At 42.8% G+C, this 26,814-nt stretch overlaps 1 protein-coding gene and 4 non-coding genes across 5 annotated transcripts; all 5 read left to right on the top strand.

Annotated features, from left to right (window-relative positions):
- The first annotated feature begins 5,610 nt into the window (after positions 1–5,610).
- On the top strand, positions 5,611–10,559 carry RPS12 (ribosomal protein S12). The gene is made up of 6 exons (XM_034765626.1): positions 5,611–5,722; positions 5,849–5,894; positions 6,311–6,427; positions 8,698–8,800; positions 9,013–9,114; positions 10,470–10,559. Exons 2-6 carry the CDS (start codon positions 5,881–5,883, stop codon positions 10,530–10,532), a joined length of 399 nt encoding a protein of 132 aa, XP_034621517.1. The 5' UTR covers positions 5,611–5,722; positions 5,849–5,880; the 3' UTR covers positions 10,533–10,559.
- On the top strand, positions 7,211–7,285 carry LOC117875683. Its single transcript, XR_004645322.1, has one exon. It is a non-coding gene; the product is annotated as a small nucleolar RNA SNORD101 (small nucleolar RNA).
- LOC117875696 lies at positions 8,859–8,947 on the top strand. Its single transcript, XR_004645335.1, has one exon. It is a non-coding gene; the product is annotated as a small nucleolar RNA SNORD100 (small nucleolar RNA).
- Positions 9,523–9,656, top strand: LOC117875695. The gene has a single exon (XR_004645334.1). It is a non-coding gene; the product is annotated as a small nucleolar RNA SNORA33 (small nucleolar RNA).
- A 210-nt stretch (positions 10,560–10,769) lies between the features above and the next one.
- LOC117875697 lies at positions 10,770–10,854 on the top strand. The gene has a single exon (XR_004645336.1). It is a non-coding gene; the product is annotated as a small nucleolar RNA SNORD100 (small nucleolar RNA).
- Positions 10,855–26,814: the final 15,960 nt, after the last annotated feature.

The following is a 26,814-nucleotide window of genomic DNA, read 5'->3' as shown; positions in this document are numbered from 1 at the left end:
CTGAGCATTACTATCCCTTACTTTGTTTGCAAGTTAACAATAGATGCACCCCAGAACCAAGCCCCTTGGAAGGGTTCCCTGGTAGTGTCCAGCCCCTCATCCACTGAACACTCACAGAAATACCAGGTCTGCTGTCCCCAGGGTTACAGTGTACTCACCAACTTGTATTATTCAACTCAGAATCATCATCTTGCTTATTAGCACAATACTTAGATAATTTTTAGTGAAATCAAGGACAAGTTTATTATCAAAGATATGAGAGATAGTGAGTAAGACAATGGAAACAAAAGATTACATATAAAAGAAAATCATAACATGCTTTCTAGAAATTAAACTTACCAGGATAACCTCCTGTCTAAAGTAGTTTACCTCACCCCTAATGTCCTCTGCAGTATTTCAACCACGGCTAGTTGTGATCTCATTTTCACAAATATAAACACAATGTCCATTTACTCCCTAAGTACAGGATGACAGGGTGTCTTCTTTATTCCCCAAACATAGTCCACCAAACCTTTGAAGTGTTTCTCAAGATAAGGTTTTCTTTCCCCACTGGATTTCCCTACCTGTTAATTCCTTTCTGAAATTCTTACAATCTTTCATCAGCATTCAGTTTAGATGTGTGAGGGGTGACCCACTGTGAATGAGACAATACTTAACTTATATTTCAACAGCCAAATAGATGACTACACATCTCTTTGTTTGACAGAAACCTGTTTGTCAATCTACCTTGATACTGACCGTAAAATATATTTCCAGTATATATACATAACTCCTTACATAGTGTCTGGACATATATCTCCCAAGAATACTAATGACCCGTATGACAATGGCTTTCATTTAAGACTCGCATACCATTCTGTGGTAAGCTGTAATGTACAGTCCATAACAGGTATATTCCCATAACCCCCTCAGCAGTTGGGTTCTTTGGTTACACCCAATCAGCCAGGATGGGTAGGCAGCTTCTGCATACAACAGACTCATTAGTTGAGGAGCAGGTTTAGATGTGGTCATCTTCAGGAACAGAAGAGATTCTTGAAATCAGACAGAGAAGGAGAGGATCCAAAATCCAAAGAGAATACTGAGGTATAGTAAGTGAGGATGACCTACAGTTGTCCAAACCACACAGAATTTTCACAGTTCAGACAGTAACAGGTTTTCTGTATTTTCTGTGCCCAGGAAACAAGAACTGTATTCTAGGGGTGATGTTTTGGGTGCTCAGAAGACTGGAAGAGGAGACCATCTTTTTGGTCCACAGGCTCTGATATTTAGTATGGAGTAGGGGTACTGTCTTATACTTAAGCACTATTGGTGTAGAGGGTGGTAGCACTACAGATGCAAAGGGGGTTATTAATGGATTTCTGTCATTCGTGTGTGAGGTATCATGTCACCATCTGTGACCCACAGTATCAGAAGCTGAATGGTACATTATGCTGAAATCTGCAGCAAGCATCTTCCAACCTAAACCCAGAGCTTCCTTCCCCCCATCACTCCCTGAGCCTGTGTCATGCTGGCTGGTTTGAGCATTAGCCTGCTAAACCCAGGGTTGTGAGTTCAATCCTTGAGGGGGCCATTTAGGGATCTGGGGCAAAATCAGTACTTGGTCCTGCTAGTGAAGGTGGGGGGCTGCCCCCCTCCCTCCATCACTTGCTCTCCTACACCCTCTTTCAAGTGCTCATTTTCACAGAAAGGCCCAAACAGGCAAATTTATTGTTTTGACAAATGTATTATGCTAAGTTCAGGTTTTATTTGTTACAGGACACTAGAGCTGGCAGCAAATTAGTCAAAAAGGGTAATTTAAAAAAATGAAATTTCACAAAGGTTTTCATGATTCTTTCCCTCCCCTCTTCCCATTTTTCGTAACCAGCTTCATGTTTTTTGCTCACTAAAGTTATTGTAATTTTATGTGTGGAATTAGGACCACATATTATCACAGCTGCAATGGGTCCATTAAAGGCCCACTCTTGAAGCCCAAATACAAATCCATAGAGCACAACCACAGAAATGCACACCTGTCCAGATACCTATAAAAATAAATCTGTAGAAACTGATTCCCACACCTACATGCAGATACACACGTATATTTATGTGTACACATCTAGCATGCAATAACACATATACTTCCACATTATTTATTATTACAATTGTTGTTTAGAGCCTAGAGACTCCAACTAAGATCAGGGCTCCAGGATGGTAGGTGCTGGACATACACATAAGAAGAGAGAGTCTGCAACAAAGAGTTTATAATGTAGCTAGATGAAGGTGGGGAGAAATGTATAATACATTGGCTCTTCTATTATTTTCATTGTTTGATCTAATACATACCTTTTTGGCTGATTTCAGAGTAACAACCGTGTTAGTCTGTATCCGCAAAAAGAAGAACAGGAGTACTTGTGGCACCTTAGAGACTAACAAATTTATTAGAGCATAAGCTTTCGTGGACTACAGCCCACTTCTTCGGATGCATATAGAATGGAACATATATTGAGGAGATATATATATACACACATACAGAGAGCATAAACAGGTGGGAGTTGTCTTACCAACTCTGAGAGGCCAATTAATTAAGAGAAAAAAAAAAAACTTTTGAAGTGATAATCAAGCTAGGCCAGTACAGACAGTTTGATAATAGATGTGAGAGTACTTACAAGGGGAGATAGAGTCAATGTTTGTAATGGCTCAGCCATTCCCAGTCCTTATTCAAACAGGAGTCAATGTTTGTAATGGCTCAGCCATTCCCAGTCCTTATTCAAACCGGAGTTGATTGTGTCTAGTTTGCATATCAATTCTAGCTCTGCAGTCTCTCTTTGGAGTCTGTTTTTGAAGTTTTTCTGTTGTAATATAGCCACCCGCAGGTCTGTCACTGAATGACCAGACAGGTTAAAGTGTTCTCCCACTGGTTTTTGAGTATTTTGATTCCTGATGTCAGATTTGTGTCCATTAATTCTTTTGCGTAGAGACTGTCCGGTTTGGCCAATGTACATGGCAGAGGGGCATTGCTGGCACATGATGGCATATATCACATTGGTAGATGTGCAGGTGAACGAGCCCCTGATGGTATGGCTGATGTGATTAGGTCCTATGATGATGTCACTTGAATAGATATGTGGACAGAGTTGGCATCGGGGTTTGTTACAAGAATAGGTTCCTGGGTTAATGGTTTTGTTCAGTGATGTGTGGTTGCTGGTGAGTATTTGCTTTAGGTTGGGGGGTTGTCTGTAAGTGAGGACAGGTCTGTCTCCCAAGATCTGTGAGAGTAAAGGATCATCTTTCAGGATAGGTTGTAGATCTCTGATGATGCGCTGGAGAGGTTTTAGTTGGGGGCTGAAGGTGACAGCTAGTGGTGTTCTGTTATTTTCTTTGTTGGGCCTGTCTTGTAGGAGGTGACTTCTGGGTACTCGTTTGGCTCTGTCAATCTGTTTTTTCACTTCAGCAGGTGGGTATTGTAGTTTTAAGAATGCTTGATAGAGATCTTGTAGGTGCTTGTCTCTATCCGAGGGATTGGAGCAAATGCGGTTATATCTTAGAGCTTGGCTGTAGACAATGGATCGTGTGGTGTGTCCTGGATGGAAGCTGGAGGCATGTAGGTAAGTGTAGCGGTCAGTAGGTTTCCGGTATAGGGTGGTATTGATGTGACCATCGCTTATTAGCACAGTAGTGTACAGGAAATGGACCACTTGTGTGGATTGATCTAGGCTGAGGTTGATGGTGGGATGGAAATTATTGAAATCATGGTGAAATTCCTCAAGGGCTTCTTTTCCATGGGTCCAGATGATGAAGATGTCATCAATGTAGCGCAAGTAGAGTAGGGGCGTTAGGGGACGAGAGCTAAGGAAGCGTTGTTCTAAGTCAGCCATAAAAATGTTGGCATATTGTGGGGCCATGCGGGTACCCATAGCAGTGCCGCTGACTTGAAGGTGTATATTGTCCCCAAATGTGAAATAGTTGTGGGTGAGGACAAAATCACAAAGTTCAGCCACCAGGTTAGCTGTGACATTATCAGGGATACTGTTCCTGATAGCTTGTAGTCCATCTTTGTGTGGAATATTGGTGTAGAGGGCTTCTACGTCCATAGTGGCCAGGATGGTGTTTTCTGGAAGATCACCGATGGATTGTAGTTTCCTCAGGAAGTCAGTGGTGTCTCGAAGATAGCTGGGAGTGCTGGTAGCGTAGGGTCTTAGGACAGAGTCTACATAACCAGACAAGCCTGATGTTAGGGTGCCAATGCCTGAGATGATGGGGCGTCCAGGATATCCAGATACTGGATAGAATATATATTGCATATGTCATTCTATAGTTCCCTGTACAGAGGTGTAAGAAACCTCATGGTCCACTATTGGTTGCCTCCCATGATAACCTGGATGGAAAGGAGTGGGCTAAAATGCCACCAATGATGTGGGTACTAGCAAGGTGATAGAGGGAAACATTGCAGAAAAAGGACGGAGCATTCTAATTTTGGTTTCTTTAGTTACAAAGCTGTTGCTACCAGCTTTTGTTACCTCCCCCACCCCCCAAACATCTGTTTTTTGGATTTGTTTCTGTGCTTTTTCATTCTCAGAATTTCCCAGTGTGTGTATTTTACTTTGACTCTTTTCTGAACACATTCATAGACTTCAGAAATCTTTTCAGACACAGTGGAGAAGAATATATATACATGCTGAATACTGATACGTAACATTCACAAGGTGTGGGATGTTTCCGGTTTAAATGCATCTTGTTAACAATTCCTTTAATGTGGGAATATCTGAAATTCTTATAGTAGGTCCTAGGTAGTTGTCATGTTTTTGAAATGTATCCGGTTTCTGACATACAAATGTGTATTTAAGAATTGTTGCTAAATCTCCAAAGGGGGAGAAGTTGAGCTGTGTGAATCACTGATCTTCTTCCAGTTTGCTGGCCCATGGGAGAACTGACAAACTGCAGGGCTTTGTGCAGAAGGAAAGGGGAAGTCTGAGCGCTGGGCCCACAGGAGATCCCAGAAGCAGACATGCCAAACCCGTTGAAAAAAAACACAGAAATTGGGCATGGTTTTGGCTTAATTGGCTTGAGTTGCTTTTGCCTAGTTTTTGGCTTTTAGCTTGTTGGGGTTTTTTTTTTTTGTTTTTTTTATCAGCTCCCAGCAAGCAGGGGAGAGAATCAGGGGTGTGCACAGCGGTTCCAACACAGTCCCAGCCTGCACGCTGGGGGATCCAGTCACAGCGTGTGTTGGACTTCCTAGGGACTGGCTTGTTTTGAAAGGGGATTAGCTTCATTTCTGGCTTATTGTGAAAGTCGGGGGCTTATTTACCGCGTTAAAACTGGCAACTGCGCTCCCACGAGGGAAGCAGGAGAGCAAAGGCAGAGCGGCGCTGAATCCAGCAGGGCTGGGGGGAACCCTCGGACGGGCCGGGCTCATCTTCTCCGAGGCGGGTTCCCGCCACCGGCGGGGTTTGGCCTGGCTCCGCCAGAGGCTCCCACCCGCCCCGGCATGTTCCTGTGGCAAAAAGTTCTGTCCGAAACACGTCACTCGGCTCTGTGGGGGGAGGGGTCACAGCCACAGGAGACGGGGGCGGGTTTTTTTCGTCAGCAACGCTTGTGAACGGGAGTCGGTGACAGACAGCGGATCAGGCAGTTCCGAAGACACTTCTTCCGGGAGCGCGCGGCAGCGCCGGGGTCCTCGCGCCCTTAAGAAGGCGCCGCCGGGGCCCCGCCCCCTCTTTCGCTGGTGACTCGTAGAGGCTGCGGGGTAAGTGGGAACCGGGCCGCGGCGCGAATTTAACCCCCGTCCCGGGGGCATCTGCGGGGGGTTGCGGGGGGCGGGGCTGCGTCCGCCACCGCCACTAACCTTCTCGTTCTGCCGCTTGTGTTTCAGCAAATCCCGGGCGGGAGCGACCCCCACCGACCATGGCCGAGGAAGGGTGAGAGCCGGGGCCGGGGCCGGGGGCGCAGACTGGGGGTGGGGGGAAGGGCGCCGGGTCCCAGTAGCTCCGCTCGGGCGCCCTGGGAGGGGGGCGCGTGGCCGATGCCGGGCCCCGCGCGCCACGTGCTTCCGCCTGTGGCTCCGCCGGGCGCTGAGCGCTCGTGGCCCGGCCCAGGCCTGCGCGGCCTCCCCTCGTGTTCGGAGCCGGGTGGGAGGAATGGGCGGCGGGATCTCCGGGTCGGGGGCTTCACCTGCAGCGGGGGGAGCCGGGCTGGGCTGCAGCAGGGTTGTGTGGACCTGTGCACCCCACCTCCGGTGTGTTATTGCCCCGGTGTTTGCAGGGAAAGTCTCCGGGGTCCTAAGGCGGGAGACTGGCAGGTGAGCGCGGAGTTATGTCTGTGTTCAATTGTTTAGCATTGCTGCTGGAGGTGTAATGGATGTTAACACCGCTCTGCAAGAAGTGCTGAAGACCGCACTCATCCACGATGGCTTAGCTCGTGGTATTCGTGAAGCTGCCAAAGCCTTGGACAAGTAAGTCTTATTTCGGGGCTATGTATTGTAATGTGCAAATCTGTTTAAATATTTGTTAATGTAGGTGCAGTACCAGATTTGTATAGGTATTTGGATATATATTAGCATGAAAAGGTTTCCACTTGAAATCTGGTCCCACTAATGAGGAGACTGTCAGTCCTTCCGTCATATGTAAAATTGTAAATCCTCAAATTACAGGTTATGGTCCCAAGATGCTGGGTTTCCTGTGCTTGTGTTATGTAGTTGCATCATGTAACTGAGTGCACCCAAGCAAAAATTGCTTTCATGAATAGTTGTGGGATAGCACACGCAACATGATTGGAGTTTAGGAAATCTTAGTCTGCATGTAGTTTGCTTGAGTCTCTACTTTAAATGTAGTTTGACTAGTATGGCCCTTGTTTTGGAGAGCTGATAGAGTTGTTTATAGACCGTATGAGCTTTGGGGTCTACTAAACTTAATAGTGTGCCTTTAACTGGGGATAAAAATCTTCTCAAGATCTCATTGAGAATAGGTCTATTTGGGAAAACTTGTCTTCAGTTTTTTGGTAACCTTTAATTTATTTTCTGGTTTCATTCGACGAACTTCTGTATAATATATTGCAAATAAAATCTTATAAAACAGAACATAAAGCTGAAACTTATTATGTATCTGTTACCAAATGTGGTATGTGAGTTGGTCTCAGAGCACACACTTAGTGGCAAAGTAAGATAGAGATGCATATGTGAATAACCTTTTTAGGTTTAGGTATATAATAACTTTCAAAACTCCAATAAAACTACAGTGTTTGAATGATGACTCTCAAAAATGTCGGATACCCCTTCACTCTTTTTATGAGTGATAAAAGTAGTCTGACAAACCTGTAAGTTTAAGGAAATAGACTGAAATATAATATAAAAACAGGGGTGAGAAAGGAAAAAGACCTAGACTATGTACAGTCAACTGCCTGAAACATACTTTAGGAAATACAATTATATTGCCTAAAGAGACATTGCTTTTTGAGCTGCCTATATGTAAAACTTTATTTGTTGTAGGCTGGGTGGGGGATGGAGAGGTATTAGCACAGGACCACGGTTAGTAGTGATATTTAATAGGTGGATTATTTTAAAGTGTGTTAAGTACAATACTAAGAGCCTGTTTTTAGCTGCATTCATCTCTTCAGATAATCAGATGTGTGGTGCTGGATGGAATAGATGAAGTAGCATCATGGTTGTAATCAGGTCTGGGCGTAATGACTGATGCCCCTGATTCCAATTCTTGCACGAGGGGGATCAGGAGAGATCAGAGTCAGAGCCAAACCCATGCCCATGATTCAGGTGGATCCTCAGTCAGATCCCATTCTCTTTCAGTGGTGCCCTCCCCCACCTTTATCCAATATGTTGTTCATAGAACTTTTACTTGAGAGATTGTGAACAACTACAATAACTCCATTCCAGTTGCCCTGGGTGGGAGGGGGGGTAAAATTGCATACAAAGTTCAAACAACTCTAGTCATCTTAATGGTCAAAATGCATAAAGTAAAGATATAAAATTCATGGCTTGTGCCACTGTTTTTTTTGTTTTGTTTTTTTTTTGTTTTTTTTCCTTGCCTGGGCTCCTGTAACTGCCTTCTTTCAGGTCTCCCTTACTCTCATCTTCCTCTTCAATCTATCCAAAAAAGTATGTATAGCAATAGTGTACAGAGGCCCTAATTAAACTTGAGGTCCTGTCATGATAGCTGCTGTGCAAACAGGCAGACAAGATCCCTGCCTTGAAGAGTTTATAATTTAAATGCCAAATATAACTAGTGGACATACATTTTTACTTCACAATCCTAGTTGTGCTAATGGATTACTGTCATTTGAACTACACAGTGAAGGCCTCACTCTTGCAGTTGACTGCTTGCTGTAATATGGAGGTGTGCCTATATGCAGTCATTTGCAGATACTGGGATCTAACTACACTACACTACATTAAATCAAGGGCAGCGGTTCCATGTAATCAATGGTTTTTGAGATTGTTTTCAAAACTGAAGTGGATTCCTGTCAGTTAAACCATGAACTCTGATATTGATGCAGTAAAACCTTCTAAAGCTTGATTAAAAGTTGTTTATTCTCTTGTAAACTGAATCTCAACATATTGGTGGGATCAGATAGGTTTTACAAAAAGTGGTTTATTGCAGGCAAATAGACATTGAATATTGTATTTTAGTTCATGGCTTAATTACTAATGAAAATCTATTGACTTTGGAATAACTTGTTGTGTAACTTGTGTATAAATGTTCTTTATATTAGACGCCAAGCCCACCTTTGTGTTCTTGCTTCAAACTGCGACGAACCCATGTATGTAAAGTTGGTTGAAGCCCTTTGTGCAGAACACCAGATCAACTTGATAAAAGTGAGTATTGAAACTTCAGTTACAAATTTAGAGCTGTATTCTTCAGAATCCTGTTAGAGCTGTACAATGATGATAGTTTGGCTCCCTCTACTGATATTTGTGAGGAAAGCAGCCACAAACGTTACCCAATGTTTCTGAGTCTACAGCAGCTTTGATCTTATTCTGATTGCACCAAGGAAAGTGCAGTTCTAACATACTAATGTCTTTAACAGGTTGATGACAACAAGAAACTGGGTGAGTGGGTAGGTCTCTGCAAAATCGACAGAGAAGGAAAACCCCGCAAAGTAGTGGGCTGCAGTTGTGTGGTTGTCAAAGTAAGATGACAAGTTTTTTCCATTTGTTTCCTCAGTTTCCAAAAAAAAGTAATAAACCTAGAATATGATTTTAAATAGAAAAATATTTTCACTTTGTAAATTCAGTGCCAATTCTCTGTTCCAGAAAAAAAATTGCTTCCTGTATTGAAAAAAATAGGCATACATGAGTTAACATTCAAGCGTAGTACCTGTTCTTATCAGTTTAACTTTAGTGGTATTTTTAGCAACAAATAGTTTTACCAGTCCAGCTCAGTCTAACATTTTTTGTTTTGTTGCTGATTATTTTATAATGCATAACTAGAAATTTGAGTACAGGATTGATAGAAAACATTAATGTGTTAGCCTTAAAACAAATTTAATATTACCCTTTATTGGAAGAGGTCTGGTTCTGTTTTAACACATAACTAAATGCCAGTAAATTATGTCTGCTTAACTTGAAAATGTTCTGCAGAAATCATTAGGATGGTGCTGGCAATAACAAAGCCATGGTACGAGCCTTAAAGACTTGCTAGTCCTTGAGGTCCCTGAAAATGGCAACATATCTTCCATAGTGGACAACACTAATGGTTACTCAGATTATTTTCATATTTCTGTCATTGTTCTGGATTTTAATAAATGGGTTTCCTATGACTGTTAAAGCTTTCCCACAGATTCCATGTTATCACAACAATTAGGTATGCTTGCCTACATTTTACCATTAGGTTCCCTTAAGTCTCCGGGCACTCAGATACATTGCAGGGACATTGAAGGGTATTTTGGAAGAGTAGCAGAGTATCTGGGAAAGTGCAGTCCACTTGTGGTTGCTCAAGGAGCGCAACAAAGAGATGGTAGAAGCACACTGCTTTTGAACACACCATTGTTTTTGTCAAAGTACAGGGGATTATTGGTGTGTTTGAGGGGAGTCAAGGATGGGAACAGTCTTTCAAAAATACTGTGGTGTATATAAGGAAGAATCTAGCAGTTAGTATACATGTTTATCACTGGATACCTTTTATCCCAACTTCTGCACAGCTTAGTTTCTTCAAACAGTGGGAAGTAGATGAGGTGTGTGCAACTTATTAGCATATTAAGGAGGCTAAAGTGAACACCAAGAGTTTCTGGTTGTTACTGCTGACATGAGGGTGTGTACATGAACAAGTATATACATACATGTACATCATACTTGAAGAATAAAGTTTGTGTGCCCGTATTTCTAACTGCTGAATCTATTTGAATATCTTCCACTAAAGTTTACCCCAGCGTAGCCAAACAAAAATATATTGTAATTAATTTAGCCTGTAGCTTACTCTGAACAAAGATATATTAATTTCCAAAGATGTCTGTAGTCCATTAATTTACTCTTTTTTGTATTATAGGACTATGGCAAAGAATCTCAGGCCAAAGATGTAATCGAAGAATACTTCAAGTGCAAGAAATGAATGAAAAATAAATTTTGTCAAGCCTGACTAAGTTGTCTGTTTTTGATGGGTGGCATCTATCATGATCTTTCAAGCTCAAAAAGTACATTTCTAACCCCTCTTTTCATCTTAGGTCTTTTGAGGGTAATTTATCATTCATTCAACTATATCCACTTAATTAAGCAAACTCTTGCTATCGATTGTAGAGAGCCTAATTTCATTTTGGGGGGGGATTGAGAACCTCTATTGCAGTATTGCGGCATCTGTGATGAAAATGTGGCTCCCTCTACTGAAACAAGTGAGGAAAGATGCCTGAATTGTTACCCAAATCTTCTGAGATGCAGCAAAAATTCTTTAAAACTAGTTTTTTTGATACTTTTTAATTAACACTGGATACATTTTAAGTGTTTTCCTATCTTTTGAAAACTTAACTACACAGTCCTAAAGGAAATTCAGGTTTGAATTAGAGATTCAGCTCAAATATGTTTTTATAATGGGCTGAATATAAGTAAATTTCACCCCAACCTTTGGGAGCTCTGGATTTTGCTTTCTTATGTTTAGATATGTTCTGATGAGTTCTGGCTTTGACTTCACTCTGAACCAAAACAAGTAAGCCTTGTAAGGTTCCATTATAATAAGTGAAATGCTCAAATTATTTTGACCTCTTGACCATACTTCTTCTCTACTTTGTGTACTGGCTGTGGCTTATGCCTGTGAAAAGTAAATGTTAAACTGCCACTGTTCTAATTAGATTGCATTTTTGTTAGTGTGGGGAATGCACTGACTGACTTGTGAGGGAATTTATAGGAACCAAGCTGATACCTTCATGCTAATTAATTGTGAGGTGGATTTCCTTTATATAATACTGTGAAAATGTCTCCTATTGGAGTTACAATTTTCAAATTTGGCAACTAGATATTGTGATTAAAACTTGTGACAAAAGCTGGACAGCTGCAAGAGAGGATGTTAGCCTTAGAATGATAAAGGTCCCTTTTCCTGTAAGCTGAGGAGGAGTTGCCTCAGGTCAATTAGGCACACCTGAATCCAATTAAGGGCTGCCTGAAACCTAAAAATCCCTCCTCTGGTGAGGAGGAAAGACAGGTATCTCTAGGATGAGAGGCTGCTCTCCTCCCTACAACGGAAACAACCAAAACTGAATACTTGTTTAGAGGAAGGACTGACACCTTGGGTGCATAACAGGATGATGCCCCTGAGGTGGGGGAGGGAAAGGTATCCCCCTTTATTTTGTTTGTGAATATTTTTTGTTTGGAGGAGGAGTACTTCAAGGCCTAACTTGAAAATAGTGATAAAGAAACAGTGGGAAGACCTACTGTCCAGAGTGGGGATTTACTGCAGGCCCTCCCACCACCAGATGGGGAAGTGCCTTAGTTTGTGGCTTGTTTAGAGTTGATAGAAAATATTTGCATTCCAAATAGGACATTTTATCAAATGAGAAACGTGCAAGCCAAAGAGTATAAATCTGGTTGTTAATATTTGTCCATACCTTCTCAGGCCCATTTATCTCTAACTTTTTGCAATAGTTTTTTTTCAATTTTAGTTCAGGTTGGTTAAGTATTCTGAATCAAAATCACTTGCATACTCCTACCACGTGCACACCACTGCTTGGAGTTGTGGTCTGAAAATAAATCTATAAGCTTGATTATGTAGGAGACATGCACTCTAACTATTTTAGTATTTATTACTGTGCAAAACTGTAGAGAAGAAAGAGCCTTGGTCAAGTGTCAAAAATTTTATCAGCAACAAAGTTGGTTTTACTCTTTCCTAATCAATGAAGCCTGCTGTCTTTTGACTACTGATGGGAATAGATATATCAAGGTTCTCAGGCATCTGTAAGGGCTAGTATAACAACCTAAATAGAATTACATACACAACTACAGTTGCAAAGCTGAGCATTCAAAAGTTGGGAAATGCCAGAAAAATGGTTGCCTGTACAACCATAATTCTGCTGCCTTTGCATATCCAGTTTTCTTCACAGGATTTAGGCCTTCTTGCACAGAATGGATATTGCATTTTGAATGAGCAGCTCTTTTAATTCTGTTATGTGATTGCTGGATATTGCACTATGCCTTTCATACCAAATACCATTCAAACCCTGCTCTGATTACAGAATTATTTCCGAATAGTTTTTTTCTGTGGGACTCTGCTGTTAGGAGTGCTTCACAAACCTAAATTAATCTTCACACCACACACACACCCCTGGTGGATATGTCTACACTCATAAAAGACCTGTAGCATGGCTGCTGCTGGCCCAGGTCAACTGACTGCTTGTGGGGCTATAAAATTGCGATATTGATTGGACTGACCCATGTGGGAGGGAGGGACTAAGAGTCCAGGCTAAGCCTGAACTTCTACACTGCAATTTTTAGCCCTGCAACCCAACTCAGCTGACCCAGGCTCTGAGACTTAGTGCTGTGGGTTTTTTGCACTGTAGATGTACCCTCTGAGGTGAGCTGGTATTCCTATTTTATAGATGGGGAATTTAAGCATAGAAACCTAGATCCATAAGAGGATAGGTGCTACTCTGATCCTGAAACCCCTCTCTGCTCCTGCCTAATCAGAAAAAGGTGCCTAAAATCCCATGGGATTCCATAGTTAAAATCTAAGCCTCTGCATGTGTGCATACATTCTGTTGCCTCAGTCTAGATCGGTGGTTCTCAACCTATTGTGGGCTGCATATGCAGCTCTGTGTTATGTGAGTTGCATCCACACACTATATGTACTATCTGTATGGTCCTGAGGATGTAAAATGGGCTGCAGCTGTGTGCTGATAGACCAGTGGTTCACAACCCATAGCCCAAGGTGCACATCATTGCCTAAGTAGGCTCCCCAAACTAGGTTGTCTCCTACCTATCTTTGCAGAGCCTGAGCCAGTAGGTGTGCTCAAAACATGTTTAAACCTGCACAAAATGGATGCAGGGGTGTGAGGCTGGCTTCCCTTTAGCTCAGTGGTTAGGCACCTTGCCTGTGGTGTGGGTGAACCCAAGTTCATTTTCCCCTTCTATGTGATGTGGAGCAGAGATTTGAACTTGGGCTTCCTACCTTCCAGAAGTGACAGCCATTGAGCAATGGGGTATTCTAGCATTGGGAGGAGGGCCTCTCTTGTGAAGCTGTGTATGATGAATTATTAAAGATGGGTTGAGCCAGGGTGAGAATGATTATAGTGCAGTGATTAGAAATGTCACCTGAGGAGGGAGACCCAGGTTCAAATCCCTGTTCTGCATCAGAGAACAGTACATAACTGGACCCAGCTCTCCCACATCTTAAATGAGTATCCTGATAGTATAGGCTCCTAACTCCAGGAAAGGGTTCACTGCTAAGAATCCCAACCAGAGATAGGTGCCTTCCTCTGCCCCAGAGATTGTGCAGGCTTCCACAGAGGGGTAGAGCTTGTGCCCAACCTTTCTCAGGATTTCTGATTGGCTGGTTTAAATGACTCCATGCTCAGTACTGGCTTTTGTGGATCCTATTCTTAGATGCCTATGCAATGTATAGAACAGTGATTCTCAACCTATTTACCATTGTGGGCTGCACATGTGAGCTGCATCCAATACTACCTGTATGGCCCTGAGGATGTCACATGGGCTGCAGCTGCGTGCTGTTTGTGCTGCAGGTTGAGAACCACTGGTATAGAATGTCTGGCACCTAACTTGGGCTGTGAGTTCCACTAAGTGGTAAAGTGCCTGAAAGGTGGTGCAATGCTGAGAGTTGCAATATCTAAATCTGTGATTCTAGGCCAGAAAGAGTTAAGATCAAAAGTGACCACTAATTTTGGGTGCGCAATTGGAGATCCCACTGACCTCTTTTTCCAGAGTACTTAGCATTGTATATGTTCAAAGCACACCTCATTCATTTCAATAGCAGTAATGTGTTTTCAGCACTTCTGCAAATCAGCTCAGGGTCTCAAGTCAGACATCCACAGAATGATGATCTCATAATGAGTGATAACCCATAAAATGTTTGGCTTACGTGACTTTCCAAACATCACATGAGAACGCTGTGGCAGAGGTAGGAAAGAAACCAGTTCTTCAGGGTAGTCATTTAGCTATTAACCAAGAGACCATCCTTCCCCTCCCCATGATCCTATGCTTTGTTCACTACACCATTCTGATTCATTCTCAGAGCACCATCCTGTGTTCCTGCTGAGCCATGGTTCTTCAGAAAAAAAAATATGTAAGACTACATAATGCATATTCCCAATGGATGCATTTCCTAACTTTTGAGTGCTTGACTTTGCAACCTTAATTTTCTTTTTTAACATTTCTGTGATTTCTCAACTTTTTAAAAAACAATGCGAAGAATAAATACCATCATATAGAAACCTAGCGATAGCAACATGGGTAATCAGTGTTGGAACCTTTACATGTTCAGCACAAACATTGGCCACTCATGCTAATGGACTGACACTCTGCTGTCATCCTCTGCATGGACCTGCATTAGAGGGAGATGAGCTGCGCTTTGCCAATGGATTTCACAGCTATTTGCTGACAACAGAGGAATGTTGAGACTCAGAAATCTTAGGCTGTGTCTACACTATGGAAGCTATAGCATAGCAGTCTACAGTGATGGAAGGGGTTTTTCCATTGGTGGAGGAACACCCTGAACAAAGTTGTGCAGGCAGAAATATTCTCTTGCTGACAAACTGCATCTACACTGTGGATTAGGGCAGCATAGCTACATGGTCAGGATAGTGGGGGTTTTTTTTCTGTTTTTTTTTTTTTTTTTTTTTTTCAAACACTGACCAGCAGAGCTATGTCAATCTAACAAATGTAGATCAAACCTGAGGTTCTGAAGAAGAGTGTGCTGTAGTGGTCACAGATGCTTGTGTCCATATTTGTGCTTCAAGGAAAGCCTGACCTGCTTCCTCTCCAATCTGCCTGTAGAACAGTCCTATCTCTTGTCCTCTCTCCCTGGCTTCTCCCAGTTTTTCCTATGAGACTCTTTACCTCAGTTTTCCTGCTGTCATGATCTGTCTTGTTCTCTCTCTGTTACAGTCAGGCAGCTTCCTCCTTCATGCTGCCTCAGCATCAGCAGTGGGAGCATTGAGAGCACAGGAGAAACATATTCCTTGCTCAGTTTGTACCATAGTAGCTCACAACAGCTGGGAGCAACAGTGGCAGGGGAAGTTCTGCTCAGTCCCTGCAGCTCCAGGTTGGAGCATGTGCAGTCATTCTCTGGGAATAGTGCATGTGCAATCTAGGCAGCATGTGCCAGCTGTCATGGGATGCAGTATGCTCAGGGCAGAATGGAATCTTCAGAGCATTTAGCTGCCAAATTCTAAGAAGTCTCTACTGAGCATGTGCTTCAGAGTCTCATAATGTGGCCAAATTTGGGCATTTTTTCATGGGAACTGCAAAAGACACATCCCAGAAACCAGGGTGACTTAAGTCAAATTTGAAGTCTCTGCTCCAAAACATGGTCGTGCTGGAGCATCTCAACAAAATGGTCACAATTTTTTAAGAAGGTGTGGCAGGGCTGGGGTAAAACCTCTTGAATGCCCTACCAAAATGCTGGCCAAGCCCTGCGTTCTGGTAGGGAAACCAGCAGAGAGCTCAGCTGCAGGCCCTAATGAGGGCTGGCTCATAGTAATGACTTGAGCTAAGTAGAGACAGCTGGGCTGAGGAAGGAGAGGGCTATAAAAGCCCTGGAGAAAGCTGAGTCAGGAGGCTAGCCTGGGATGGACTAGGAGGCTTACCTCTTTGTTGCCTCACCAAAAGCAGGGAACCTCATGGTGATTAGACCCTGGGATGGGTCTGAATGGGGATAGCTGTTGGGGGAATAAGGGGGACTACATGGTTGCACTGTAAATAAAGACAAGGGTGAAGCACCAAGAAGGCATGGGGACTCTTTATTGAACCAGCCAATGTAGGGCACAGGCTCGAGAAGGCAGAGACCTGTGACAGAGGGGCTAAGCAATATAATTTCCTTTAAACTCTTTCTCAGAAATGGTTAAACCATATTAGCTGAAACTTCTCAAAAAAAAAAAATAGCCTGAGGCTGACATCCAGTGTGGAAAATTTCAGCCCAAGCAGTTATAATTTGGGAAACTTACAAACAAGTGAAAATAGGCTCTCATAATGAGAAGAATTAGGCAACCTTAACAATAGACAGTGCACATTGGAGGGGGAGGGTAGGACACATAGTAATCTTCCATCTGAGGACAGTACTTGGCACTCATCGACATTTGAAGTCTGTGAGTGATAGCTGAATTTTCTCTCTATATTTTTCATGTATAGACTTATTCATTATATGTATCACCATATTGCCTAGGAGCCCTGGTCATGAATAAGGAACTGGTTGTGCTGGTTGCCATACAAACACACAAAAATGGTCCCTGCCCCAAAGAGCTTACATGCATTTTAAATTTTTTTGTGCTGCACAAAAGGAAAAATGATATCCCCCCACAAAAGAAGCTAGCTGGTGGAAAAGAGTATGAACAACATAGTCATAAAGAATTTCTTGTGTGTGTGTGTGTGGGGGGGGGAGACTATCTCCAAAAAAGCAACCCAGAACAGCACTGATACCCCTTTGATTTAATTAGATTTCATAGAGTTGGCCAATTTTTATTTTCACTTATTTATACTTTCACAACTTCATCAGGAAGGCCATTCTACCAATTAACTAAATAGCTCAATATATTCTTTCATGCGTTCTTTTAAAGGTCTGCTCCCTAGTTCTCTTAAATTTCTATCCAATGTCTTTGTATAGATAAACAATTCACAGCAGTAAATCCCATTTTTTCCTTTGTGTAAACTCCAATTACTCCTCTTTTTTTTGATTTATGCCAAATGTAGCTAACTAGTTGTGGGGAAGGGAGAGGAGGTTGTCATCTGTGTACACCTGTGCTGATTGTTCTCCTGATTCCAGCATCTTCTCCACTTTTCCCATCTCTGTGACTATGGTCTACACTTAGGGTGACCAGACGTCCCGATAAAATCGGGACCATCCTGATATTTAGGTGTTTGTCCTGCCAGCAGCACTCGGCTTTTTTTTTTTTTTTTTTTATTTTGCTCCGCCAGCACTTCACCCCCCCCATGTGTCCCAATATTTTCTTCCTCTCATCTGGTCACCCTGTCTACATTTAAAAGTTATATTGGCAGGGATGTGAAAACCTCTCTACACCCATGACCAACATAGCTAGGCTGACAAAACCCCCAGTGTAGACACAGCTATGCTGACAGAACTGTGTTTTCTGTAGGCATAGATAAAGTCATGTGGGGAGATGGTGTTGCTACATTGGCAGAAAAACTCCTTCAGTCAATGTACTCTGCGTCATCAGTAAAGGGCTACTTTGGCATAAGCTCTGTAGTGCAGTGGTTCTCAAACTTTTTTTTCCGTGGACCACTTGAAAATTTCTGAGGATCTCGGCAGACCACTTAATGATCTTTCCAAATGTTTGTACCGTTAGCTAACTATTGTAAAGTGCTTTGGATAAAAGCACTATATAAAAAATACCTTAATAATAATTAACCCTTTTTTGTTCTACAAATAAAAGCACACATATTTTAATATCAGTGGTCTTACCTTTCTAATGCGATGGATGTGCCCTCCCTCCCCCACCATGGCAGCCCCCGAGCTGGGGCTGGGAAGGAGGGGGGTTTCTCCCTGGCAGCTGCAGCCCTGGAGCTGGGGAAAGTCGCCTCTTTCTCTGGCAGCCGCAGCCCTGCACATCCCAAATTCCCCCCACCCCCTCTTCTCACCCCACTGCCCCCTACCACCTATTCCTCCCAAGGCCCTCACCTTACATGTGTATCTTCTCCAGGGTCCAGGTACCTAATTAGTGGAGTCACGCCTGTGCAGCTCCATTAATTAAGTGGGTGGCCCTTCACTGTGTTCTATGCGGCTGCCCAGGTGCACACCTTAGAGGGAACTATCTGCGGACCACCTGAATGGAGCTCGCGGACCACTGGTGGTCCATGTACTGCAGTTTGAAAACCTCTGCTGTAGTGTATACATAGCCTATATACAGGCTCTTTTGCATGGGGAGTTTTTCCAGAATAGCTATTCCTGATTGATTAATTCTGAGTATAGATGCTCCTCTTCTGGAATAAAAGTATTATATTCTGAATTAACTTAATCCACTTTGGAAGTGAGTCAAACTAATTTAGAATAAGACATTCTGAAATAAGAGTGCCTGGAGAAAATTGGGAATAGTTAATCCACTTTCAATTCACACCCTTTATTCTGGATTAATTTTCATGAGTAGACAAACCCTTGTTGTGAATCCCTTTCCTTGTTGATAGTGAAATTTTACAAGGGAAAGTGTGGGGTCTTCTTGGAGTGTTTGGCCTGTGACAGGAAGAGCAACTATGTGGGAGTCAAAGGTCACAGGGTGGAAAGCCCAAGACGTGGTGTGAGTGTGTGTGTGTTTGGCTGTGGAGGTGGGCCTTTGAGAGAAATCAGCGGTGTCAGGGATAGGATAGGATAGGATAGGAGAGGTTGGTGTTTTGTAGCGGTGTCTAGAGCCTTGGATAGGTTATTTTTTTTAATATAAATATAGTAAGGAAGCAAAATGTTTGTAGAATAACATAATACAAAAGTGAAGCATCTGGTTCTCCTGGACCTAGAATTGCTGCACTACAGCTTTGAGTTTTGACATGGGGCAATTGAAATCTTTGGGAGCAAATTAAAAGCATTTGTTTTTGTTCTCTTTTATTCCTCTTTTAATACTATATTGGGAGCATAAATACTGCTCTTTATTGTTGCCTAAGGCAGTAATATTGTTAAGGGACACTCCTAAAGTTCAGTCTGCATTGCAAATTGGAATTTTGTAACCAAGTTCTGTGGCGCAGTTGTAATTGTAACTGAGTCCTAAAGGGAAGAACATTGCTTTTACATTTCTAAACCACTGATAATCCAGGAAATGAGAGTCTAACATCCTGACTGAAATTTTAATAGAAAATTCTACTTCGTTCAACACATTTTAACTCATTATACTGTAAAAATGTTTGCCAGTTATCTTCAGCGTGAGGAGAATAGTAGACTTCTTAATTATAAAAATATTTGGTGGTTTACATATTCAAACTTTACATCTTTATTCTTTGGAGTATCTGTTTCACTGAAATACAACAAATAAAACTGGTTGGGTAAAATCCTAGCCCATTGAAGCCAATGGGAATTTTGTCATTGATTTCAATGAATCTAGAATTTCAACTGCTGTGAATACACTAGGGATTTTAGGGAAATCTCTCACAGTTGCTATCACAACAGTACTAGAAAAGGTGGCAGCATTAGTAGCAGTGGTAGACTGGTTGTTGTGCTGATCCCTACCCCCACGAGTAACAATGGGAGACTTCCCTAAAATCCTTATTGTACAGAAGTCTTGTCTGTCTAGCCACACTTGTGTTTCTAGTGTTATTGTCTGAAGTGAAATTATTTACATTATTTGTATTTAAGAGGTCAAAATTATCTCTACTAGAATAGATGGATGTTCACAGCTATCTGGCTGCAGACTCAGTGAGATAACATGTCTTGATCCTAAAGGACTATCTGCTTTCAGAAGTAGAAACTTATTTTTTAATGAAAATCTGGAGAGCTCAACAAACTCCACAGGAAGGTCATAAATATTGTAGCATTATTGGATTTCTTTTGTTTTAACTTACAACCTTTTCCCCAGGTATATTTTAAATTTGCTGACTCAGTTTATGATATGTTAAAGTAGTCATACTTGAAGGCAGGAAGCAATCTGGCTGACTAATGAGGGTTTTGAGGCCTGTAATTATTTGAATGTACCTACACTAGTTGGAAGTCATTAGTTTCATATCAAATGTTATCAGTTCACAAATTAAAACGCATAGTAAAATATTTACTATACCTTTAAGTTCCTGTTCTCTATGATTTCAAATGTTGAATAGCTGGCAATTTTTAAACTTGAAATGATATGAAATTGAGGCTATGTAGAATATAGATCCTATCTCAGGATTTTCTCGGGTCCTGTTTACATTAGAGAAAGTTGCATTGCAGTTATGACTTCAATGAAGTTGTAATGGCACAAACTCTTTTGGGATCAGTATAAAATGGATCTTGCACCAGTGCAGCTTCAGATTTTTGTGACTCTGGAGAGAACATTTTTAAGGGAAAGAGAGAACTACATCTTGTCCCCCTGTAATCACAGATTTGGCATAAGAATGCCAATTGTAATTGTGTGTGTTGCGAAGTAGACAACTGGACAGTATATCAGGTAGACTGGTTACTTGGGGCCAGATTTTTAAAGATTTTAAGTGCTTAACAATACAGAGAGGCACCTTAGTGGGATTTTTAAAATGCCTTGGCACCTAACTCACATTAGCATTTTTGAAAATCCCACTAGGTACCTCTCTGCCCCAAATCTGGTCCTTAAGCACTTTTGAAAATTGAGACTTAGGCTCCTAAAATCCCAAACTGGTTTTGAGGGGAAATAAATTAGATTGCAGTTACTCTGACTACCAGTGTCTGGACTATGACCAAATTCATACTGGAGAACATGTTTATACATACTGAGTCAACGGGCTAAAAAAAATGTCCCTGTTACAACTTCATTGTACACAGTGGGGTTTCTTTGCCATAATTTAGAATAGAATTTAATCCACTACTTGGCATACTAATGAAATACTTTGTATTAGTAAATGTATGGATAATACAGCTCATTGAGCTTAATGGTAGCTGGAGAACAAACTTTCTCTTATTTACCAGCCTGTAGCTCGTCAAATGAACAGACAGGGAAAGGTAATCAAATAAGGATAGCCATATTCTGGAAGAATAAATTTGTTGGGCAAATTTAAATTTCTTTGTAAGTACTTAATGGTATCTGAATGAAGTTATCATGGTCCAAACCCCTTTATGACTTATGTGTTTTAAAAAAAGAAAGATCTGCCTAGACATGAACAGTTTATAAAATGACCCATCAGTTTAATAATAATATTACTCGAGTCAGCTGGAGACTGACAGTTTCATTTTGCAAAAACTTTTGAGGCTTCAAAATTTGTTTTCTTTCTGCATTGGACCAAAACAAGAACTTTTAAAAAAAAATTGTGAAAAGGAATTCAGTTTAAATGTCCATTTTCAGATCGAAAAGCCCAGGTTTTCAATTCCCCTCTCTCTTGAAGTGTGCAGTCTCTTCAAGAGATGTGCAGTCTTGATCCTGGATCTCAGAAAATATGTCTGTGAAATGTTTCAGCTTCTACCAGACAGCATTTAAAAAAAAAAAGTTAGTCAAAAATGTTCTGATCTGCACTAATTATTCTTCTTCAAGTGCTTGCTCATGTCCATTCCATGATGTGTGTGTGGTCACCACATGCACCAATGCCGGAAGTTTTTCCCGCAGTGGTATCTGTAGGGGACCGGCTCTGGTGCCCTCTGGAGTGGCATGCATATGCACCGGTAGAAGGTGCGCTGCTGGCTCCCCCCTCCCTCAGTTCCTTCTTACAGCTAGCGATGGTGCTGGAACATCTCCTTGCTTTGGCAAGTGCTCTTACCCAGTGGTTCTTCCTATCATTCATTGTGTAAATAGTTCTTAGATAAGTAGTTCTTTTGGTCTCTTAATAGTTAGTAATAGTACTGTAGATAAGTTAGATAGTCCCCTAAGGAACCTAGCCCAGGGACCAGGCATGCCCCGATACCTGGGCTTCAAGCCTTGTGATCGCTGCAAAAAGCCTATGCTGATGAGCGACCCTCATCAAAGCTGCTTGAAGTGTTTGGGGGAAACCCACGTTCACGACAAGTGTTGCATCTGCAAGAGCTTCAAGCCTAAACTAAAAAGGAGTGGGACATAAGACTAAGAGTGCTGCTCATGGAGTTGGCCATTGTGCTGGTCTCCAAGCCGCCGAGATCAGACTCCGCTCCGAGCACAGCAGCATCGGTGTGAAGTGTGGCACTGGCCTCCTGACGCCAGTCCCAGTCCCCGGTACCTACTAAGAAGCAGAGGAAGCACACCGAGAGAAGGCTTCCCCGACATCCCGTATTGAAAAGGGAAAGTCCAGAGAACAGCATAGGCCCATGCGGGGCAGCATGTCTCCACAGCCCAGCCAGGTACCTGCATCGCCGGATAGGCTATCCAGCCCTCCTTGGGACCCACTAGCCACTCTGGGGAGTGGCTGAGGTCCCCGGCACATGGAGGTCCCATCCATGTTGGCGGCCTTCCAGACTGCAAAAGACATCATGTTTTTGCCGGTACCACTGACGCCACGTCAAGACGTACTCATCTCTAGAGGGAAGCCGGCACTAGGGCTGTGCAACAGTCTCCGTCTATGCGGCATCGCTCCCTAGCACCACGGTGGTCAGTGGCATTGGTGTTTACCCCAGCCGGACACCACCTGGACAGAGTCCTCAATTCTGCTGTTCAGCATGCCAACCTGGTAAATATATCTGACCGCATACCCCTTGCAACACCGAAACCCACAATGGTGCTAGTGTCAGACACATGCAACTTGGGCTGGGGAGCCCACCTTGGATCACGAAAGACCATGGGGCTGTAGTCCCAGGAAGAGCTGGCATTGCACATCAATATCAGGGAGCTCAGGGCCATTCATTTGGCTTGCGAAGGGTTCCTTCTGCATCTATCCCATCAGGTGGTACAGGTGTTGATGGACATATGGCCTCCATGTTCTATGTGAACAGACAAGGAGGAGCATGATCCTCATCCCTCTCTCAAAAAGCCCTCCGACTGTGGGACTTCTGTATCAGGCACACCATACACATCAAGACTCTCCATCTCCCTGGAGTCTGAAACACGCTGGTGGATCACCTCAGCAGATCGTTCTTTTCTCACCAGGAGTGGTCCCTCCACTCGGAGGTTGTCAAAACGATCTTCCAGAGATGGGGAACTCCTTAAGTGGACCTGTTTGCCACCAGGCAGAACAGGAAGTGCCATCAGTTCTGCTCCCTTCAAGGGATCGTCTGCAGATTACTCTCCGATGCTTTTCTCCTGTCTTGGGCAGGCAACCTGATGTACTCCTTCCCACCAATTCTGCTTATCAGCAGGACCCTCCTGAAAGTCAAGGAGGACAGGGCCAAAGTCCTCATGATCGCCCCAGCCTGGCCTCACCAGCACTGGTTCAGCATGCTCATAGACTTGGCAACAGCGCTCCATGGATGCTTTCCAACCACCCAGACCTGCTATCTCAGGATCACGGGAGGTTGCTGCACCAAATCCTTGCCTCTCTCCACCTCACAGCTTGGATGCTGTGTGGTTGAACCTGGAAGAGCAGGCCTGTTCTGCTCAAGTCCAGCGCGTTCTGTTGGAAAGTAGAAAACCCTCCACTAGAGCAACTTACCTGGTGAAGTTAAAGCTCTTCTCCTGCTGGGCGTCAGAGCGGAGGGTCCCCCTATCCAGTCTTCTCTGCAGTCCATTGTGGACTGTCTGCTTCATTTGAAACATCAAGGCCTGACCTTCTCCTCAATCAATGTGCACCTGGCAGCCATTTTGGCTTTCCATTCCCATGTCCAGGGCAGATCGGTATTCTCTCATGAAATGACCATCAGGTTTCTTAAGGGCCTTGAAAGGCTTTTTCTGCCAGTCTGGGACCCAGTCCCCCACACAACACATGGGCCTTCTGGCCTAGGGGTGCATATGTCACAACCCCAGGGGTGGGGTTGACAACAGGGAGGTAGGGGGACCCGGGCCCATCCTACTCCACCATGTCCAAGCCCAGAGCCCTAACAGTGATGGATGGGTCTGCCACTGGGTCAGTGGGGATCCTCCCGAAACAAGCTGACTCACCTTCAGGTAGCAGAACTGGACTGGAGGCTGGTTCCCCTGGGCTGCTTCTTACCAGAATCTGGGTGTAGGGCCCAGTGGTCCAGTGATCCTCCATCTCCTTGGGGTACTTGGCCAGTGGCAGTTCCTTGGGGTCCTCATCTGTCTCCCCTGATGGCAAGGCATCAGTCCACTCCGGGGCTGGGCTGGGCTCCTGCAGAGGTGTCTGCTCCCTAGATGAGATGTCTGCTGTCTCCCATGGCTCAGCAGCAACTGAGCTCCAGAGCACTCATCTCCTTTCCTACTTCCTGTCCCACCCTGGTACTTCCCTGAGGGGGGCAGGACGGATTTGGCTCCGCCCAGCCAGGGGAGTTTAGTTGTCCCTCACATTCCAGTTTAGAGGGAGGCCACTCCGCCTCACTACATTGGCAATAGCAGAATTTTCCTATACTTCAGATATTTCATGTTTGGTTATATCTGTAACCCAAGCTTTCGCTTAATGGTCCTACTTCCGTTCATTTTTAATCACTTAGAGACTGGGTGATGGAGTTGATCTTTCATTCCATGTTGATCCTGATTAAGAAGGAGATGGGTTTGAATGCTGATAATGCTTGGTGAGAGTTATATTCCTGACTGCTCTTTGGAAAGTAAATTGTTACAAGACCAGTTCTTCTCATTCACATCAGGATTTCCCACTATAATATGCTGATATATTTTGCAGTAGCACAAATGGCAGGGGATCAGGTCCTGTCAGCAAGAAATCGGTATCCTGTACAAGCACATATGCAGGCTCCAACCTTTCCTTTGGAGAGTATTATTTATTCTGCATGGTTGCCAAGAGAAAAAAAAATGTATTCCAGGATTATTAAACACAATAAGTATGATATTGGCTGATGTGCACTAATGTCAAAAAAGTAAAATATATTTATAGTTAAGGCTGACACACTGTAATTAATTCCTGCTGTTGTTAATAAACATAAGAACCTGAGTTCAGCCATAAAGGCTCCTCAACACAAGGACTGTTTATCCAGTTCTATTATTTATTTGTGCAGTAGCACTTAGGAGCCCCAGTCATAGACCAGAGCCCTATTGGACTAGATGCTATAATTACACTGAACAGAAAGATGATCCCTGCACCAAAGAACTTAGAGTTTTTATTAAAATATGATATTTTTTTCATCCACTGCTGTAACACATCTCTGAGCACACATTTTCACATCAGTTTTGCATATGTATTTTAAGGTGTCACCAGCATCCACTAGCATTTAGGATTCAAAAGGCTAGATACACGAAAGGGACTTAGAATTGTAACTGTAATTACGGTATTGTAATTGTGATCTGAAGTAGAGCTCTGTGTAGCTTGAAAGCTTGTCTCTCGCACCAACAGAAGTTGGTCCAATAAAATATATTACCTCTCCAACTTTGTCTGTCTCTGGTAACTCCTAGCATTTAGGTCCCCAGTCCTCTGATGCCTCATGGAATCTACAGCTCTGAGTTAGGCATCCAAGCTCTCTGTACAATGCATGGGGAGAGTTAGGTACCTAAGAGCGGGATCCATCTGAGCAGGAGCCACCTAAGATAGGCAATAGGAAACAACAAATGACATAGGCACCTAACAGGAGCTGTCTTCCTCCACTTGGGATGTATGACTGACTTATGATTCTCCTAGTGTTAGGGGCCTAAACCAGGTCATTCTTTTCTCACAAAAAACAAGGGGGAGATGATGCTTTCTCTCCCGCATTGTACTCAATAGCCCAGGGTTTAGCACACCAAACTAGGACGTGCGAGATTGAGGTTCAAATCCTCTGTGTCTGATATGGAACAGGTATTGGTATTCCTAGAAGAGGGCCTTAACCACTGGGCTATAGAGGCGTTCTCATTCTGTCAGTCCAGAGTTTTTTAAGCTTTTCTTTGCTTGAGGGCATTAAAACAGATCTGGATTGTTAACTGAGCACAGTATTGTGGTTTGATTTATTTTATTCTGAAAACCGGATAAATTACCCAAGGCTTCTTCCCAATAGTTTGTAACTGTTACTTTGGTTTATTAAGGAAATGATGGGCTTTTTCATTAACTTGAAAAGCAACTATGGCTGTATTGCCACAGATCGTCAGGTGAAAAGTTTATGTTGAAAACTTTTTAACATGTCCTTGATTGATGAAAACATCTGTGTACTGTACAAGGACACAGTACCATTAAGCCTTTTCCTAGTGCATTGAGATTACTCATGTGAGTATGGTTTTGCAGAGCCATGCCCTAAAACTACATTTGCTATTGCTCTGCAATATGAAACAATCAAATGATAATATGCATAAGCAAAATGCAAGGGATCATGAACAAGCTATTATGCAAATACTAGTTAGTGTTCAGATATTATTAACTGTATTTTTTCCTCAATTCCAAGAAGTGTCTGGGCCACATTACATTATATGAGCCAATAAAAATAATTTTAAAGTCATTTTGACCAATGGGAGCCTAAAAAAATTCATCCAAAATCAGAGAACTATTTTTATGCTGTTAAAATATAAGTACTTTTAAAAATATTTCTACTGAGATATATGCAAACAGTACAGTATTGTATAACATAGGGATACATTTTGATGTAAGTGGAGTAC

This window comes from Trachemys scripta, chromosome 3 (assembly GCF_013100865.1).
Source record: "Trachemys scripta elegans isolate TJP31775 chromosome 3, CAS_Tse_1.0, whole genome shotgun sequence".
NCBI lineage: Eukaryota > Metazoa > Chordata > Testudines > Emydidae > Trachemys > Trachemys scripta.
Note: the sequence above shows the minus strand (reverse complement) of the source record. Positions and strands in the feature narration are given on the sequence as shown.